The sequence below is a fragment of the Alnus glutinosa genome, chromosome 1 (genome assembly GCF_958979055.1).
Source record: "Alnus glutinosa chromosome 1, dhAlnGlut1.1, whole genome shotgun sequence".
Classification (NCBI taxonomy): Eukaryota; Viridiplantae; Streptophyta; class Magnoliopsida; order Fagales; family Betulaceae; genus Alnus; species Alnus glutinosa.
Window position 1 is genome coordinate 31943103 of NC_084886.1, and position 21249 is coordinate 31964351.

The 21249-nt window shown below is 43.0% G+C and overlaps 1 protein-coding gene across 1 annotated transcript in view; it reads right to left on the reverse strand.

Annotated features, from left to right (window-relative positions):
• Window positions 1-21249, reverse strand: part of LOC133878530 (protein ACCUMULATION AND REPLICATION OF CHLOROPLASTS 3, chloroplastic) — an 88403-nt gene that overhangs the window by 13196 nt on the left and 53958 nt on the right. Inside the window, exon 9 of the mRNA XM_062317092.1 lies at window positions 18045-18220. Within this exon, the coding sequence (XP_062173076.1) occupies window positions 18045-18220 (176 nt within the window). The remainder of the gene's footprint in view (window positions 1-18044; window positions 18221-21249) is intronic.

Below are 21249 nucleotides of genomic sequence, written 5' to 3' on the forward strand. Positions count from 1 at the left end.
CCTGGAGTTCCAAGAAGCAGCCCACTGTGTCACATTCAAGCACGGATTCCGAGTACAAAGCACTTGCAAATGCCTTTGCTAAATTGATTTGGATTCACTCTCTCTTAAGTGAACTTCGGGTTTCTCTTCCACGTGCACCAATCTTATATTGTGGTAACATTGGTGCAACCTATCTCACTTCCAATCCAATCTATCATGCACGTACAAAGCGCAATGAGATAGACTATCACTTTGTTCGGGATCAAGTTGCAGATATGTATCTCGAGGTTCGGTTTATTTCTGGGAAAAATCAGCTTGCGGATGTACTAACAAAGCCTCTTCCCTCAAGCAGATTTCTTCAGCTTAGTTTGAACCTCAACATCAAGTTGCCTACGTCAAGTTTGAGGGGGCGTATTATACCAAATATATCTTTACCTTCTGATAAAAATAAATCTATCCAGAATTAAAGCATTTGTTTTATCTTATTCTTGGCTAGATTATCTCGGCAATCACCTAGTACAAGTTGTATAGCTTTAGGAAATTGTATAGCTTTAGGTTTATTCTTCTCTACTAGTGATAAGCTTAAGTCTTGTACAGTCCTACTAAAGGACTAACTCTATTGTTGTTATAAATATAGCATCATTGCCATACGGATTAAGTAGGCAGATTATCAAAATAACTCTAAATCCTATAACCTATGACAAGTCATGAGATGAAAAGTGTCACATTCCTATTTGAGCTAGAAATATTTTTCTTTTGGGTCCCTCTTCAAGTTGATGTAGTTGGGTCATGTTTTATTTTAAAACATGGATCACTGTGAGGCAGTGGTTTAGGCTTGTGTGAGACACAATCTAAGTGGAGATTAAAAGGATTGGGCATAGGATAAGAATTGGACGTATCTTGTAAGACAAGCAAGAGATCCGACTTGTGGAAGATCTGCTCGGAGTGAGATGTTGAATAACTTTCCATTAACATTGGTATCAGAGCTTTATGTGCTTGTTTTCGCCCTTATGAAGGTGATTTTATAGTATCTAATGTGTTCGAATGGGTACATATCTACGAAAGAGATAATATGCCCTTTTTTCTTTCCAAAATCGGATTTAATTCTGGAGGCTATGTTACAACATGTATTCGTTTTTTACATGAATATGTTTCTTATGATGTCTGTAACATGATCCTTAAATATGGTAAAGTTGTGGCATGTATAGAGTATTTTGAAACCCAAGTTTTGTATGTTTATGTTAGGGCCAAACCTTTCAGCTTAATTTAGACTCATTAAACGTTATTTTCCGGAAATAAAATCTATATTGTTAGATACTTGGTTTCATAAGCTTTAAAATGACATATTACACACCTAATTTCGACTTAAAATGAGTGAGATATGGCTAATGAAATTTTAAGGGTCGAAAATCATGAAAAAGCCAGAAAATAGAGCTAGAGGTTGAATACGATGAACAGTGCTCAACGAAACCCACTCCCAGTAGAGGCGCGTGTGTCACTACACCACTTGCTGCTCAATCTGAGCTTTGGTTTAGCCTCAAAACGTCCCAGTAAGTGATTTGAGTGGGTCCAGAGTTGTCAGAGGACAGAAATAGGGCAGCGGTGTAATATGTTGAAGATATGCAGCTCATATGATTCAGATTTTATTTTATTCCAAGATTTGATTTTTCCAGATTCACCTTTCCATTATCTCATTTATTGTAATTCCATATCAGTTTGTGTTGCTTCTATTTGGCGTAGATGTATCATTGAATAATCGAGAAATAGTAAGATCGAATTCTTCCTTCCTATCTTTCAACTATTCAACTTCGTATCCGAGTGTTTTGTTCCTTTCGTTTTGCATCTGTGTCCTTGCCACGATAACAGATCCTTTTTGTCCTGCGGTTGTTACCATCGCAGACCCATCCTCACAACTGTTCAGGAAGTCTGAAGTTTTGCTTTATGTGGGTCTATGCCAGCAGCGCACCTGGGCTATCGATGTCCCTGTGCCGATCAACTACCACTCTTCCCAATCGGTGTGGGTGGATGACAAATGATCATATGAGGGTAAAAATAATTATCTTTAGTGCTTAGAAAACAAGCAAGTAATTATCTTGGGGCTTTAGGAATATCACCTTATAGCTTGGCTAACGTGAGACTTATAAGAGTCGCACATTAAGTTTTTACACAACTTTATGAAGCTTGAATAAAGCCAAATGTGGGATCTTTAACAGGCGCTCGACAAGCAACTATACTAAGAAACTCAAGTTAGGGCGCCTTTACGTCATGAAGTGGATACTCGATGTCACTACTTTAGCATGTTATCTTTCTTAGGACCATGACTAATACAGTCATGCGGAGCATGTATATGAAAACAGTCGGGTCTATATGAATTAAAATTAGGATTAGGGTGGATTATTTAAAAATACACCTTTATTTTATGGCTCATAACCAGCAATTATGTCCCATTTGTATGTGATATAATAATGAGCATATTAAATGGTATGAGGTCAAGCATTGCTTTGAGCGGTAAACTCGTGAAGGATTTTTTTTTTATAAGTAATTTCAAATTCATCAATAAAGCGCAGAGGGGCGCAACCTTAATACACGGGAAGTATACAAGAACGCCCCTAAAAGGGAGGAACAGGTAATAAATTTAGAAAGTCTACAAAACTAAAAACACCTAGGTGGCAAAGACTGGACGCTAACCAAAGAAATAGCGTGTTAAGCACATGCTTCCTTAACACTACCATTACAGTCTCTACATCTTCAAAAAGCCTCGCATTCCGCTCCCGCTAAATGCTCCACAAAACACAGTGAGGAACTAACCGCCAAGCTTTTTTAGCTAGGCCATGCCCAAAAGACGCACCCCAAGTAGTCAACAAATCCAGCACCGTTTGTGGCATGACCCACTCAACTCCAAATAAAGAAAACATAAAGCTCCAAAGCTCACGGGCGGTGTCGCAGTGAAGTAACAGATGATCAATAGCCTCCCCCTTCTTTTTACACATACAACACCACTCAATAACCACAATATTCCTCTTTCGCAGATTGTCATGGGTCAGTATTTTTCCTAAAGCTACAGACCATACAAAGAACGCCACCCTTGTCGGAGCCTTAGCACACCATATATTCTTCCACGGAAATGAAGGGCCTTCTTTCCTACTAAGCACTTCATAATAGGAACTTACTTCAAATAAGCCCCTTGTAGAGGGATTCCAAACTAACCTATCACCCTCTCCTTGTCGAATCGAAGTGGAGTACAACCGCTCGAAGAAGGAAAGCACCATCTCCATCTCCCAGTCCTGGAGTTGCCGCGTAAAAAGAACATTCCAATGAATATTTCCATTATGAACTGCCAAGTTATCCACCAACATTGCAGCTTTGTTCCTCACAATACTATACAGAACTGGATAACAGTGCTTCAAAGATCTCTCTCCACACCACCAATCATACCAGAAACTGATATGTGACCCATCCCCTACCGCAAACCAAACAGAATTGCAAAACTTCTCCCATCCTTCTTGATCTGGTGTGATCAAATAGTCTGGGGCATGGACAAGATATTACTAGTCATATGGTATGATTGTTAGATGTCACTTAATATAGCACTCCTACCCCCTGTCTTCTTGTCAGGTCGCAGGCCTCAGTTTCTGTATGAGATGATTGGATGAGAGATAGGAGGAGATAGTTTGGAATGGGCAGCATAGATCCAGCAAGAGCAGTAAAAAAAGAGGAAATTTGGTTTCAGCTGAGTCCAGCCCAAAACAAAGACTGGTTCAAACCCATTTAAACTCAGGCCCAAAATCTAGTAAGACTCAACACCTGTCCGGGTCAAATCGGGTTTTATCAAGTTGAATAGATACCCATTCGGGTCGACCCGCATCGGCGATTTGCATCAATCGGTTTGGTAATTTCAGTGCAATTTTGACCGCTTCCTCTACTTTTTGGTGAGTTTCAGTAGATTTCGGCTTGTTCTGGTCAATTTACGGTATTTTTCAGTGAGGGATACCTCTGGTGAGTCTGATAGTGGTGGTGTGATGTGTGGACCTTCACGCCACCCTATCAAGGCACCTGCACTTGGAGCAGCCACTAATTAACACCTTCACTCTCCCCAACTTCTCCAAGATCTCTATTCTTTTCTCCACCACCAAAGAGAGGAAAGTCAATGACGATCATCTCATGCTGTCGTCGGTGGCATCTTGAAGAGGGATTGGCTGCTCAAGCACTGCATTAGGGACATTTTATACCACTGGTGAATCTGATAGTGGTGGTGGGATGTCTAGAGCTTCGCACCACCCTATCGATGCACCTGCACTCAGAGCAGCCACCAATTAACACCCTCACCCTCCCCGACTTCTCCAAGATCTCTCTTCTTTTCTTCTTTTTTTAAAAAGTAAGAAAGGTTTTATTAAAAAACCAGCCCACAAAAAGAAACCCAAATAAACCCACAAGGACCTAAGCCCTAAACTTGAAACCCACAAAGAGCACTCAAAGCTACAAGAAAAAAAAAAAAAAAAAAACCCAAACAAACCCACAATGACCTAAGCCCTTAAACCCAAAACCCACAAGGAACACTTAACGCTACAACACCTGAGCCTTTCCTTTCCTTCGCCTAGAGGGCACGCTTGCATCGCCGTAGTCAATTGAGCTTTTCAAATTCAACACTTCTCTCCTCCCTTTGATCTTAAAGACGCACACCCTTTTTAACCTAATGGAAATCCTCTTCAATGGCATCCAAAATCGCAAAGGACGGATCTTCATCTTCAACACCATCCGACACCCAATCCAAGGGCATGTCGTGGGGACAGACACCCAAGGGGTAGTAAGTGGAGTTTCCTCCCTCCTCAACTTAAACCTCATCCCCCTGATCCCACACAACAATCTCCCCAGACGGACCAAAACCTACCGGCCACTTCTAAGATTGAGTCAAGCCATCCAATCTGAAATTTGCACCCTTTTCAACGATCGGAGAAGCGCAACCACTCAAAAGGGAGGGAGCACTTGGGATAAGGAAACCTCGTCGAAGAAAGCTAGACGGAGGAGACTTATCGACCACTCCCCCACCTGGCTTTGGCGAGGATTGGCCCACGGTTCCACCCAAGACCTGAGAAGAAACACCTAAAAGCGGTGTCGTCGGAGCACTGAGAGCTATCACAGCCTCGTCAAATAGAGAAGCATCCATCTGAGCATTTCTGCCTACCTTCGATTTTCGATTATATCTCGAACCGATTTGGACTCGAATGGGTAGATGGGAGCCCCATTCTCTGCCATAGCCGAAAGAGATAAATGGAGCCTTTTCTCCACCACAAAAGAGAGCAAAGTCGACGACAATCATACTCATGCTGTCGTTGGTGGCATCTTGAGGGATTAGCTGCTCAAGCACCACATTAGGGAATTTTTATTTTTTTTTTGGGTGGGCAACCAGGGCAACTCTACCTAGGCTCAATAAATTTTTAGGCGGGCCAATGGGATCCTTTGCACTACTTTTTGTTGCAATTTCAGTAGATTTCAGCCTGTTCAGATCAATTTTTGGTATTTTTCTACCAACGACACCACTAGTGACTTGGATAGCGGTGGTGGGATATCTAGAGCTCCATGCCAGCCTATTGAGGCACCTTCACTCAGAGCAACCACCAATCAACACCCTTGCTCTCCCCAACATCTTATAAAGCGTAGTTGCTATTTTCGTCAAAAAACTTAATAGCCCGCCACGTCAACCTATCAGTGAATGCCATGTGTCCTATATGGCACATTAGTATTGTTAAAAAATAATAAATAAAAAATAAAATTAAAACAAAATTTACGGGGTGGTTCAACCATCCCATGGTTTGAACAAACCTCAATAGTGAAAGGGGATCCGTCGGCCACCTCAAGGCCTGCCAAAGGGGGTGGCTAATGTTTGTTTAAATTTCTTTTCAATTTTAAATAATACTAATGAGGCATACAGGACGTGGCGCTAATAGGATTAACGTGGCGGGCCGTTAAGTTTTTGGATAGAAAATGGATAGAAGTACCAGTTGCATTTATAAGACATCCACAGGTACCATTTGTGACACTTTTGCAAACAGAGGTGGCTCTTTGACGAGGCAAAGCACATGTACTCAAAAAGTATTTACCCTTAAATTTTTAGGCAGGCAAAGGGGGTTGTTTGCTCTCTCTCGCCCCCTAGCTCCGCCGTTCGTTGGTAATTTGGCTTATTTGTTGTTGTTGCATTGATTGGTGAGTTAGACCAGCATTACAACCACTAAATCAGTTAGTGTTCCTTCCGCTCCCCTAGTTAATGCTCCTATGATATTGTGAAGCTGAATGGAAAGAATTATGTTTATTGGGCCAGATCTGTATTATTTCTCAAAGGAAAAGGCTTGTATGTCACTTAACCTCAAAGAAGCCTAAGGACACTAGTTCCACTAGCCTTTGAGAACAGGAAGATAATCAAATTATCACCCCCATGTTGAACAGTATTGAGCCTCACATTGGATTCTCCTGTATCTATCTTCTTAGTGTAAAGGATATTTGGTATTGGGAATATCGCTCGGATTTTGGGCTTGAGCAAGGTGCTCAGACTATGGACGAGTACTACAATCAGGTCATGACCATCTGTAAGGAGAGGAACATGTATCAATTGCTCTCCAATGACTTGAAGACTATGGAGAAACAACATCAAGATGTGGATGTTGTTTGGTTTCTTCTCAACTTAAAACCTGAGTATGAAACTGTTCGTCTGCAGATTTCGGTGGTTCAGAACTTCCCTATCTTCCTGAGCTTTTTTCTCGAATTCAGCACGTTATCCTTTCTGATAGTGGTTCTCAATTCAGCTCTGAGCGTAATGGGAATCTCCCACTTTTACTGCCTCCTATGGAGGTTTTGGTAGTTCCCGTGGGGACGTGGAGGTAGACGTTACATACCTATGTTAGGAGGCATAAACGCATGCAGGACATGCAAGCACTACAAGCAGCCGATTCAGCCAGAGAAGAACATGATGAAACCCTAGCCGCAACCAATCCTAACCCTAGTGGCGGCTGATCCGAATTTGGCAAGAGGAAGTGGACAAGTTGGTGCTTGGGGAGCACAACTTGTGGGTGGGGAAATTCCTAGAAATAAGGGATTAGTATTTCTATAGTTAGTAGCTTCCTAAGAATAAGGGATCGATATCCCCTTTGTAGATGGAAAGCATTCCTAAGAATAAGGTTGTTAGATGGAAAGAATTCCAAAGAATAAGGCACTAGCCATTATGTCCTTATTAGCATCTTGTAATTGTAACCCTATTAATAGGGGTTTGTGAAATAAACAAGTATGCAGAAAATTATCAACAAACAACTTCTATAGTTGTTAGGAGGCAGGGGTACCCTGAATACCCCATTATCTATTCATCACCTTCACCATAGGTAAACCCAAGAAGACCGATCCTGCGGCTTTGCCCCTCACCAAACCCATCACTCGCTCACAAACACAATCCCAAACACAGGCACATAACATCTTGGTATCAGAGCCAAGTTTCGACATGGCAGACCAAAGATTTGATCGCATTGAAAGGGAGTTGAAGGAGTTAGGATCCATGGAAGAAAGGATGACCAGAAGAATGGAGGAGATTATGGCCACTTTTGCTGTCAAACTCCAAGGGGAAGGTCTAGGCAACTCCGCAGGGTCCTCCCGATCCTGGGCAGGAAAGGATCCTATACGGACAGAATCTGGCAACTCGTTCCAGAAGGTTGCTAAATTGAATTTTCCAAAGTATGAGGGTACCAAAGACCCAACCAGTTGGGTATGTCGTGCAGAACAATTTTTTGATTTTCAAAACACGGCGAAAGAAGATAAGGTGGTCTTGGCGGCTTACCATCTTGAGGGCGAGGCGCAGCTGTGGTACCAGCTATTCAAGGAAACTGAGGGTGCATCATGGGAAAATTTGCAAAAAGGATTGCATATCCGGTATGGCCCAACGCAATTCGACGATTTTTTTGGAGACCTCACCAAATTGCCGCAAACTGGGACTGTAAGGGATTATCAAGGGCAGTATGAATGGCTGTTGAGTAGGGCTGGTAGACTTTCGGTGGCCCAGCAGGTTGGAGGCCTTGTGAGAGCATCAAGCTGGAAGTCCAGGTTTCCCGACCCCCCACCCTCATGGCAGCAGTAGGTCTCACACGACTGTATGAGGCGAGATGGAAGACCCAACGCAGAGCCCAAAATTTTTCCAAGCCAAGAAGAGCCTCGGGTCCAACAAACACGCCCCCCCTACCTTCCGCAAATTTGGTTCGAAACCGAACCCCGTGGTCCAGAAGTTTAGCCCAGCCGAGTTGAAAGATCGAAGAGACCAGGGTCTTTGCTTCAATTGCGACGACAAGTTCTCCCCTGGGCACAGGTGCAAGAAACTTTTCTTAATTGAAGGAATTCATGAAGATGATGCGGAAAATCCAAACGAGAAAAAGGAACCAGACGAAGAGATTGAGATCCCGGAAATCTCCCTTCATGCAATATCCAGAGTACCCACCCCCCAGACAATGCGGATTACGGGCATCATCAAGGAAGCTCGGGTTGTCTTGTTAGCCGATATAGGGGTACCCACAACTTCCTCGGCACTGAATTAGCAAAACAATTGGGCCTAGAACCCGATAGGTACACTGCCTTTGAAGTGATGGTGGCAACAGTGAAAGATTAGCCTGCAAGGGGAAGTGTTCGGCCGTGCCAGTTTGGCTGGAGGGCACACTATTCACGCTAGAATTTTTCCTCATCGACCTCTAGGGGTACGACTCGGTCCTTGGGGCACAGTGGCTCAAAACTCTCAGTCCTATCCTTTGGGACTTCTCTGCCCTCTCAATGACCTTCATGTGGGGTGACCAAAAGGTGACTAATTGGAATGAATGCCCCCAGCAACCGGTTGTTAGAAGGATCAAAGATGCAAAGGGAGTTGTGTTGTTGTTCAGAGGGTGTTCTACTCCAACTCTTTGCAGTCCAATTGGGGGTAGAACAACAATGCCCCAGTGTCACAGGCCCGGGCTTGCAACAGCTTCTGGAGGTCTTACAGAACGTCTTTGAGGAGCCCATAGGCCTACCGCCGGTGCGTCTCCACAATCACAAAATTCCCCTACTCGAAGGCTCTTCCCCCGTGAATGTGCGTCCATACCGGTATCCCCATTATCAGAAAAACAAGATTGAAAAAATCATTATTGGGCTGCTCAATTTTGGGGTCATTTGGGCTAGCACCAGCCCCTATTCATCCCCGGTTCTGCTAGTCAAGAAACAGGACGGCTCGTGGAGGTTATGTGTGGACTACCAAGCTCTCAACTGGATCACTATCAAGGACAAGTTCCCCATTCCGATTATCGACGAGCTCCTAGATAAGTTGCATGGCGCCCAATATTTCTCAAAGCTGGACCTTCGCTCCGGATATCATCAAATTCGGATGCGCGAGCATGATATGGAGAAAACCGCCTGCCGAACACACCACGGGCATTTCGAATTCCTGGTCATGCCTTTTGGCCTTACGAATGCCCCATCTACCTTCAATCCTTGATGAACGATATCTTTGGCAGCATCTTGCGTAAGTTTGTTCTCGTCTTTTTTGATGACATCTTAATCTATAGTCAATCTTGGGAGGTTCATCTTCAACATTTAACCCGTGTATTTGAAATTTTAAGAGCTAATCATTTATATGTTACAAGAGACAAATATAGCTTTGGGCAGCCAAGGGTCCACTATTTGGGCCACATTATTGACAGGGAAGGTCTTGCGGTGGATCCAGACAAAGTGCAAGCAATGCTGGATTGGCCGAAACCACATACTCTTAGGGGACTTCGGGGTTTTCTCGGCCTCACCGGGTACTACCGAAAGTTTATTCAGCACTATGGCCTCATTGCTCGCCCCTTGACACAACTCTTGAAGAAAGATGCCTTTATATGGAATGAGGAGGCCGAAGATTCTTTCGCTCGACTCAAGGCAGCCATGACTCAAGCACCAGTATTAGCTCTTCCGGACTTCTCCCAACAGTTTGTCAATGAGTGCGATGCATCCGGCTTGGGCATAGGGGCAATTTTGATGCAAGGCCACCAACCTATTGCCTATTTCAGTCGAGCCTTATATGGCCACAACCTCAGCCTTTCCACCTATGATAAAGAGATGCTTGCCCTCATCACCTCCATCCAGAAGTGGCGACCTTATCTCTTGGGCCATCGGTTTGTGGTAAGAACCGACCATCACAATCTTAAGTATTTGTGGGGTCAAACAATAGCCATCGAAGCGCAGCAAAAATGGCTTATTAAAATCATGGGGTACAACTTCACCATCGAGTACAAAAAGGGGCATGACAACCGAGCAGCCAATGCTCTCTCTTGCCAAATGGAGAGGGCTCTTCTTGCATTATCTGAACCGGTTCCTCACTGGATTGAACCAATCCAGCATGAAGTCCAGCACAACCCCATCCTCATTGCCTTGGCCGACCGGATCAAAAAAGATGCAGCTCAAGGCCCCTGGAACCTGCATGCCGAACTCATATATTTCAAAAACCGTGTATACCTCAGGGCAGAATCTCCAATCACTACAGCTATTATCACCGAATTCCATAACAGCACCCATGAAGGATTTCAGAAGGGTCTTAGGCGCATTCAGGCAGTATTTTATTGGCCCCGCATGAAACAACTTCGTAGTTTTATTCAGAACTGTGACACCTACCAGGGCCTTAAAGCAGCCAACACCCGACCTGCAGGGTTGCTGCAACCCCTGCCCGTGCCCGAGCATGTTTGGACAGATATCTCCATGGACTTTATTGACGGCCTCCCTACCTCCCATGGTGGAACTACCATCTTTGTGGTTGTTGATCGCCTTTCCAAGTATGGGCACTTCACCCCCCTCAAGCACCCGTATACAGCCCCGCAAGTGGCTAAAACTTTCTTTGAGTTAATCTTCCGGTTGCATGGTATTCCTTCTTCCATTGTGTGTGACAGGGACCCGGTATTCACTGGCATTTTTTGGCGTGAACTCTTTCATCTCCGTGGAACTAAGTTCAACTTTAGTTCTGCATATTACCCTCAAACGGATAGCCAAACCGAAGTTGTCAACCGCACCATTGAAATGTACTTGCGGTGTTTTACAAGCTCTAATCCGAAGCAATGGGCCAAGTGACTGCCATGGGTGGAATATTGCTACAACACATGGTTCCATTCTGACACCAAACACACTCTCTTTGAGATAGTTTATGGGCGTCCTCCTCCATCACTGTTATCGTACATACTGGGTACTACCCGTTCACCTGCTATGGCCGATGCTTTGTTGACCAGGGATGAGCTGGTTCGAGAGGTAAGACAGCTCCTGGTGGCAGCCCAGAACCGCATGGAACAGGTCTATGATAAGGACCATGTTGAACAAGTCTTCTCGGAGGGCGAGTGGGTCTATTTGCGGCTCCAAGGGGACAGACAGCATTCTATCCAGAAGCGTCATCATCACAAGCTTGCTCCTATGTTCTATGGGCCCTACAGAATTGTCACAAAAATAAGTCCGGTTGCCTATCGCCTGGCCCTCCCTCCCAAGGCTAAAATTCATGATGTCCATGTCTCAATTCTCAAGAAGCGGATTGGTGATGGAGTACCGGTTCAAGATCATCTTCCTTTAGTTCCCGAAGACAGAAAGTTGATTCCCCAAGCTATCCTTGAACATCGGCAGTCTCACAGCCATGCTGAGGTGGTGATATATTGGAAGGATTTTTCTCCTGCAGATGCCACGTGGGAGTCTCTCTCCGACCTCCAGCTCCCCTTTCCAGATTTTGCCCTTGTGGACAAGGGCCATTTTAAGTGCGGAGGAGTGTTACGTACCTATGTTAGGAGGCATAAATGCATGCAGGACATGAAAGCACTACAAGCAGCTGATTCAGCCAGAGAAGAACATGATGAAACCCTAGCCGCAACCAATCCTAACTCTAATGGCGGCTGATCCGAATTTGGCAAGAGGAAGTGGAGAAGTCGGTGCTTGGGGAGCACGACTTGTGGGTGGGGAAATTCCTAGAAATAAGGGATTAGTATTTCTATAGTTAGTAGCTTCCTAAGAATAAGGGATTGATATCCCCTTTGTAGATGGAAAGGATTCCTAAGAATAAGGTTGTTAGATGGAAAGAATTCCTAAGAATAAGGCACTAGCCATTATGAACTTATTAGCATCTTGTAATTGAAACCCTATTAATAGGGGTTTGTGAAATAAACAAGTATGCAAGAAATTATCAACAAATGACTTCTATAGTTGTTAAGAGGCAGGGGTACCCCGAATACCCCATTATCCATTCATCACCTTCACCATAGGTAAACCCAAGAAGACTGATCATGCAGCTTTGCCCCTCACCAAGCCCATCACTCGCTCACAAACACAATCCCAAACACAGGCACATAACAGACATGGTCATGGTTCACATTGTGGACGTGATTCTTGAGGAGGTGGTCATACTAGGAGTCATGAACCTCAAAAATGTACTCATTGTGGCAATAGTAATCATTCTGTGGAGTATTGTTGGGATTTACATGGCAAGCCATTTGGGCCTGCCAATCAAATTTCTTCTAAGAAGGATTCTCTAGCGACATCTGGACCAGCTAGTTTGAGTCTACCTCTAGATTCTGATCTGATCCCCACACCGAGTTATGAGTATACTCAGTTCTTAGCCCATAAGCGGGTATCTTCCTCTTCCACGACTACTCTTGCTCAGTCAAGTATTGCATCTCATCGTTTCTTATCCTCCACTTGCAACCCGAGGATCGACGATTTTGGAGCAACTAAACATATGACTGGTTAGTCTACTTCCCTCTTTGATTATCATCATGTTGATTCACCATAGTTATCGGCTCCGACACTACCCATATTAGTCCTAGTCTTGATATTGAGTTATTGTATGTTCTACATGTTTCTGGTTTTCCTTTTAATTTGTTATTCATTAGTAAAAAAAAAAAAAATTATAGGTAAGTAGATAAATTTATAAAAGGCGTAAAGGCGCCCCTAAGCATACATGAAGTATATAAAAAAGACACCAAAATATGTAAAAGAAAGAAAAAAGAGAAAACACCAGCAAAACTCAAAAACAAAAGGAAACCCAAACACCCCAATAGGAACCAGCCGACAAAACCCAGAGACCATTACACCACAGCAAGGGCACTTTTCCCTTTGCCCTAGCATCATAATTAATCAAGCACACTAAGTTTTTCACCTCTCTACTCCCTTTAAACTTAGGAGTGGAGACTGAAACCTCTTGATGCTGCGCCACATCAATTTGAGCCAATAAATCCAAAAAGCCCCTCACATGCCCCTCGTAGGAGACCCCAAAATATGGAAACAAAAAACATCTATCGCAGCCCTGGGAGAACCACCAACCCCTTCAAAAAATCTTCTCTCGAAGATTCACCCATCTCTAAGGAAGACGACAACAGAGAAGAGCCCCCAAGCCTTGGCGGGGCACCAACGCCCCTCATTTTCACTCCCACGAACTTAGCCGACGAGAGAGGAGACCCACCCACTCCTCTCGGGAGAAGGAAGCCACGCCGAAGAAGGCTGGTCGAGGGAGACTTACTGACCGTTCCCCCACTAGGCTCTAATAAGGGCTGAGCACCAAAAGGCAGTGCCATCGGAGCACTGATTCCCGTCAATTAGAGAAGCGTCCAACTAAGCTCCTCTACTTACCTTTGATCTACGGTAGTATCTTAGCACTGATTTGGACTCCGATGGGTAGATAGGAGCCCCACACCTCGACATCACCGAAAGAGAAAAGCTGAACCTTTCACCCAAAGCGGCCGCCTCCGAAGAAGTGGCACCCAAGGAGACTCCTAACAGAGAAAGACCCCTCATTAGCCGAGTCTACCTTAACAGCTGAGTCAACCCCCAAAAAGAAGGCTTGCTCAATGGGTTGTCCAGAGGAAGCTTGATCAAAAGGGAGAGAGGCTTGCACAGAAGATTTCGGCCCAGAAGACTCTAGAACAGGACCAAAGGAAGTCAGGACATGACCAAAAGCAGCCATCGATGACGCTGAACCTCAAGTCGCAGAACCCGTAACCATAGAAGCATCTGATCCAAAGACTTGCACAAAACTCAAAAACGGACCATCGGCAGCTGCCGACGACGACAGACCAGGAATCGCACAAGTAACCAAGACCCACCCATCAGCCGCTCCAAAACCCGACAAAGACACCAAGCTTGAATCCACGACAGCATCAGAACCCACCAAAACAGCCTTCTTAGTAATGGACTTGAAACCCAAGCTACTTCCTACCCGAAACTGGGCCCTTCTTAAAACCACCTTAGCCCTCTTGAGCATCCAGCCCGCCGCTAAGCGGCCAGCAATGGGCTTAAGCCCAAAACACTTAGGCCCACTATCGGCATAAGCCTGCGAGCCCAATCGATCCACTCCCCAAAGAGATCGAAAAGCTTCCTGATAACTCCATACTTTTCCTGCGCCGAGGGGTCAACATCACCCTCTGTAACCCTGCAACTCGTTGAACTGAACTTGGAGCCATCGGAAAATTCTCCTCCAAAACGCCCCAAGCCACCGCTCGCCGCGTTTCCATCACAGACACCGTATGCACCAACACGCTTCTTCCCACAGCCCTTGACAGAGACGGGAGCCGCCGTACACACCACCTCCGCGAACAACATAGACCCATCTGCCCTACCGATCTTCCTGATAAACCCCAAAGAGATCGAGAAGCTTCCTGATAACTCCATACTTTTCCTGTGCCGAGGGGTCAACATCACCCTCTGTAACCCTGCAACTCGTTGAACTGCACCTGGAGCCATCAGAAACACGAAGGGTATTACCTAGGGGAAAAAATGATTGCTTCTTCAAAGCAAAACAATCCACCGGCTGCCAAACCACTGCGGAGCAGTCAAGACCCATTGGATAATTCTCCTCCAAAACGCCCCAAGCCACCGCTTGCCGCGTTTCCATCATAGACACCATATGCACAAACGCACTTCTTCCCGCAGCCCTTGACAGAGACAGGAGCCGCCGTACGCACCACCTCCGCGAACGACATAGACCCATCTGCCCTACCGATCTTCCTGATAAACCCCAAAGAGATTGAGAAGCTTCCTGATAACTCCATACCTTTCCTGCGCTGAGGGGTCAACATCACCCTCTGTAACCCTGCAACTCGTTGAACTGCACCTGGAGCCATTAGAAACACGAAGGGTATTACCTAGGGGAAAAAATGATTGCTTCTTCAAAGCAAAACAATCCACCGGCTGCCAAACCACCACGGAGCAGTCAAGACCCATCGGAAAATTCTCCTCCAAAACCCCCCAAGCCACCGTATGCACCAGCACGCTTCTTCCCGCAACCCTTGACAGAGACGAGAGCACCTCCACGAACGACATAGACCCATGTGCCCTACCCATCTTCCCATCATCTTCAAAAAATGCCAAGACTTTAGATAGCTCGCCTGAAACATGGCTCCAGCCTCGCCCATCACATCCTTTGGGGAACAGAACCAGACCTCTCGGTGTAGACCGCCACCTCCAAGAAACAGCCAAACCTATTCCCACCTCTCCACACGATGGTCACCTTAGACCCCTCCCTAAAAGACTTAACGAAATCTTCAACCCCAGGATTTCGCAAAACCTCTTCCACCATCGACAGCAGCCATGCAATACAACGTGAGCCTAAAAGGACTACCCTTGCAAAAGCTTTCTGCTTCTTCGCTACCATGAGCTCTACAAATCCTTGCCCAACCGAGAACAAAAAAGATTTAGCCTCCACATACAACCGGCTCTCCATACCCAGCCACAGGCGTAAACCCCCGAAGGAGATCGAAACAAACGCACCACCACGCATTGCTCACATGACCGCTCTCCAAGTTCTTAATTGTTCTATTAGTTTTCACCCATCTTTGAGCATTTTTCAGGATCCCGAGACGAAGAGGATGATTGGTATGCCCATGAAGCTGGTCGATTATATTAGTTTGGATCTCGCACTCTGTAGTCATCAGTCACTGCTCTTTAGTTGCAATGTTGTCTTGGCCATCCTTCACTTTCTACTTTGAAGCTTATCATCTTAGCAAGCATCAACGTGTCTCTTTTCCATCAAGAGTTGTTAGTAGTTAGTTCATTCTGATGTATGGGGTCAAATCAATGGAGCATTAAATAAATTTCACTATTTTGTGATCTTTGTTGATAATGTTTCTCGTATGGCATGGTTATTTTCTATTTTCCAAATCTTTTTGTAAGGCCATTAAGACTCGATTAGATTAGAAAATCCATATCTTACGTTTTGATAATGCCAAAATATATACATCTAGTTCTTTTGCATCTTAACTGTTCGATAAAGGCATTATCCATCATACCTCGTGCATTCACACTCCACAACAAAATGGTGTGACAGAATGAAGGAATCATCATTTATTAGATGTTGCTCATGCTCATTCATGTTGCTCATGCTCTCTTATTCATGTGTTAAATCACCACTTATCTCAAAAGCTTAAACTCATAGGAAGGAATGAATTTAATCATTTTATCTATATTCTAACACTCCCTCACATGTAGGTTCAAACTCCACTTTAATAAGTGAGGCCTAACCCGTAAAATATTTAATTGAAATGAGATGTGAATAACAGAGATAAGGTTCGAACTCAAGGCCTTTTCTCTGATATCATGTTAAATCCCCGCTTATCCTGAAAGCTTAAGCTCATAGGAATTGATGAATTTAATCATTTAATCTATATTCTAACAATATGCACATCCCCAAACCATTTTGGAGTGATGTTTTCACTACTTGTTATCTCATTAATCAAATGACCTCCTCTATCTTAGATGTTGTCTCTCCTCATTCTCTTTTATTTTATTCTTCATCTCCTATTTTATTCTTCATCTCCTGTTCTCCTTGTTGCTAAAGGTTTTTAGGTGTGTATGTTATGATCATAACTTGGGTCCAAGTTTTGATAAGCTTAATCCTCATGCTACTAAATGTGTCTAACTTGATTATTCACAACGCAGAAAGTTTATCGTTGCTATAGTCTTGTTCTTTGATGCTACTTCATTAGCACTGATGTCACATTTTTCAGCTCCTACTCCTACCCCATTGTGTTGTGATAACTAACATGCTCTACAGATTGCGTCTAACCTAGTTTTTCATGAAAGGACCAAACATATTAAGGTTGATTGTCATTTATTCGAGATAGGATACTCAGTGGAGATATATTTACACCATTCGTGATGTCTGGAGACCAATTAGTTGACATGTTTACCAAATTCGTGTTGCTTTCTAAGATATATATGCTCCAACTTGAAGGGGAGTGTTAGAAGAATTTTTTAGGGTTAGAAGAATCTGTTGGTGATAGGGATTTGTAACAGGGGTATTTCGGTCATTCTACTGAATTTTACAATATCTATAATAAGAGATGCGAGAGACTCCGTATGCTTTCAAGCCTCCTCTTTCTCTATTTGCTTACCATGCAAACCTTTCAACAGATGTTAACAACCAATTACTCCAAAAACCAAAGCTTTTATTTGCAACCAGCAGTCAATACGGCAAAAGACCTTGATAAATCTTTAGTCCAAACAGTTTAAATGGCCGTGCTCAAGCCTTCAACTCCTCAAAACAACATGGTATCAGATCCTAACTTTTTTCTCAAGTTTAAACTGGCACAATATAGAATAATGACAGCTACGAATCTTGCTGATATCAGCAAACTCTGCCCTGGAAAATTTGGCCAACAACCTGAAATGATTTCCAGCCAAATCCATTTACACATCTCAGATGATTACTTGGTCCTTCAATCAATTTATCAAAGAAGATAGACAAAGATATATAGGAAGAAAAGAGTACGATGACAACAAAGAAGAGAGAAAACAAGTGAAATAAGAGTCGGTATATAAATTGAATCAGCACTTAAGAGAACCTGGCTATCACAGGTTCAGCAACAATCAATCAACAACAACAATGACAAGCTGACAACTAACTTGCAAACAGACATTTACGAATGGTCCTTGCAGATTCTCAATTTCTAGGATTACTTGATGTTGACAACTATCAAGGAAACAGTACAGCCTATTAAGGAACAAATTAACAGCGACAAAACCAAGAATTAAGGCCCTATTAGTATGAATTCTTATCTAAAAACAAGAGATCTCACCCTACTATAAGAACCGTAGTTAATAGCAGGTTGGGCTCCAGATTAGGCTCATGAATCATAGATAATATAATGCTTCCAGCATATTCTGTAGTTTGACGGAAAGTACGCAGAAAGGCATCACTTTTATCAACAGTGTTTGAACTTGCAAGGACGCATATAACCAGGCCATTCAAATCCTACCCAAAAAAAAAAAAGGGCACAGTTAGAGTTGTGGAACAAAATCATTACAAAAGGTGCTTGCAGGGGAGGGGGGATTGTGGGGTGTTATTATGCCCTTTTCTTTTTAGCCACTGAACATCCAATTTTAAGCAACATTCTTTAGCCTAAACTTTACAAATTGTTGCAATGTCAACTCTCCATTGCTCATATTTAATTTTGTTAACAGGATGAGCACATAAACAATCCAAGTGAAGACACCAATATTGGCAACAGCAACAATGGTGAATGGACATCTTTCACCTCCATTGCTGCTGCTGCCGCTTTCTTCCTCAAAGACCAAGACCAAGACACAATGATGAACCAAAAACAATAGGAGGATCTGGTAAAAAAAGTGAGCCAACAGCAGATCACAAAACAGCTGCTCAACGGAGTAAAAATTCCGTGGAGTAAGTGGATGTTGTAGTAAAGAACGCAAACAATGTTTTGAGGGTTCAGGTTAGGAATTGAATAATCAGTCATGACCTAATTTTCTCAGTCATGAAACTGTAAAAGGTCAATCTTGTCGACCCAAAGGTGATTTCACCTCTTCCCATCTGTAAGGTCAAGTTCTCCCAAATCCTTTTCTTTTTCATCCATTCCAGCCAATTAAAATTCAATATTCACCAATACAAACTCCTCCCAAACTTCAAGCCCATTTAATTTGTAATTTTAATACATGCACATTTTAAGTTTTGAAATTGTTTTTGTTCTTGATTTAGTTCTTGTGTTTACATCTAACATTGCAATTCCTAGTTTTGAGGTTCCAATTCCTTGGAATAATTCTTGTCTGTTAATTTCCTTGCACGTAATGTAAAGGGACTATTGATGGAGTTCAGGAGAGGAGTTAAGGCAAATTCATTTGGCTGCAAGAAACCCGAACAGACCGGTTCTTTTGGCCGATTGCACCTAGCTGGACATTCGCCTGCTATATCTGGCAGGGAAACAACTGTCGTCACCCCTCCTCATGGCTGGAATACCCCCATTTTTTGTCCAAACCCATTTGGCAACCCATACCCAATTTGACCCAAATTGGTTAATTCATCAAATTGATTTTTTCTGGGTATAACTGTATTTTGATGTTTATTTTAGTTTTTTTTTTTTTTTTTTTTTTTTTTCTTATTGATATGAATTGAAGAAAGTGGGAGTTTAGTTATAGCCTTACAGTGGTAATTGCATGAAATTGATGATTTATTTATGAAATTGTGGGTCTAAAATTATGTGCTTGAACATTTATTTGATGTTGGTTGTGATTTAATTTGAAAGAATTGGAATTTAGGGTTCCGAGTAGGCCCAAATTTCGGGTTTTTTGTTTTCTCTAACGTAATTGTTTTAATTGATAGTACAATTGTGCAATTAGAGGCCTGAATTACATGTATAAATATCCAATTAAGATTGATTCTGATGAAATTGTAAGAAATGAACAATTGGGGGGGGAAATTGGGGATTAACTAAGACTGGTTGTGATATTCCCAAATTGATGGCTCAATTGTGAAATTCAGTTTCCTAATGGACGATTAAAAGCCTTAATTGGCTTTGATCATGTTTAGAGTATGATTAGCTTGAAAATTTGAATCTTTTGAGCAGTATGTAATTATGGTAAATTTTGGGTGTTACAACTTGATTGTAGGTGTTAATGTTTAATCTTGTTATTGATGAAGATCAAGTTAAATTTATTGAGACACGTGGTGGCAATTCTTGGTTATCGCCGGTGCTCACAAGGTAGACTTAATTTGGAATGTTGAAAATAACCAAATATATGTCCTACAAAAAGGAAGTATGAATGCTGGAACATTTGAGTATGTTGATATTGAATATGTGATGTGGCAAGGAAAAATTAGATCTACTCCAGTTCTGATATGAACTAACCAAAGATGACATCTTTCATGGAAATTGATCGTATTAGGTGTAAGCAAGGCAATTTACTCTCAGGCACCAAACCTTTGGCAATCAACCCCTCGACCTGTCTTTGCATCGCAACTCGCTGCACAGGTAGCATTCTATAAGCAAACAGATTTCGCAAAACTACTCCTGGTACTAAATCAATAGCATGCTGAATCATTGGGGGATAATCATCAAACTTAAAGCCCGGAACTTCCTTCCCAACCTTGCAAACCAGTGCATACATAACTCTCATATCCTGACTCTCAGCTTCAAACTTTGCAGCAGTCAAGAAGCCATTATCCTTATAGTGTTTCGAGGAACTAGTGTCGACTTCCCTAAGAGAATGCAAGGTATAGTTTTTGTTACCCCTTTGGAATGAATAAGTGTGGGCTCTAGTGGGTGGATCATGTCATTAACATATAACCATGGTCTACCCAATAGAATGTGGCATGCATCCATAAGCACAACATCACATAGCCTCACTATCAATATTGTCACCCAAGGAAAAATTGACTAAACAACGAGATGTGAACAACACTTCATTAGCTTTTCAAAACCACACAATTTTGTAGAGATGAGGATTTTTCCAATAGCCAATTTAAACTTTTCGACTCCCAAAATAATGTTCTCACAGCTACCCCACCGAGATGAACATCGCACACCTTCCTACCACAAAGAGCTCGTTCGGAAGATATTATACTGCCTCCAATCTTCCTCCACTCTCAGTGTTGTATAACTCGTCGTACCACCAAAGACTCACCTTTTACTAGGTAAATATCAACATCCTCTTCCTCATCATCATTGTCATCATAAGTCGGTTCCGGTAGAACTTCTTCCTCTTCAATCTCTACAAGGTTCACCCGCCGCTGTGGACAGGCAAATGAAGTGTGTCCCCTCTCTCCACACGGAAAACATCGCACCTGTGATCCAGAACCAGCCATGGAAGAGGCTGAACCAGAATTTCTTTGTGCTCCATATCTTACTACATCCTTTCCCTTTTCATTTCTGTCAATATTGACAGTATTTCTACTCATTCGATTCATTATAGTAGTATCTGTGACCAATCTTTCAAGCTGTTTGGTCATTACAAACACTTCGAACAAATGTTGAACCCCTTTGTGTTGCA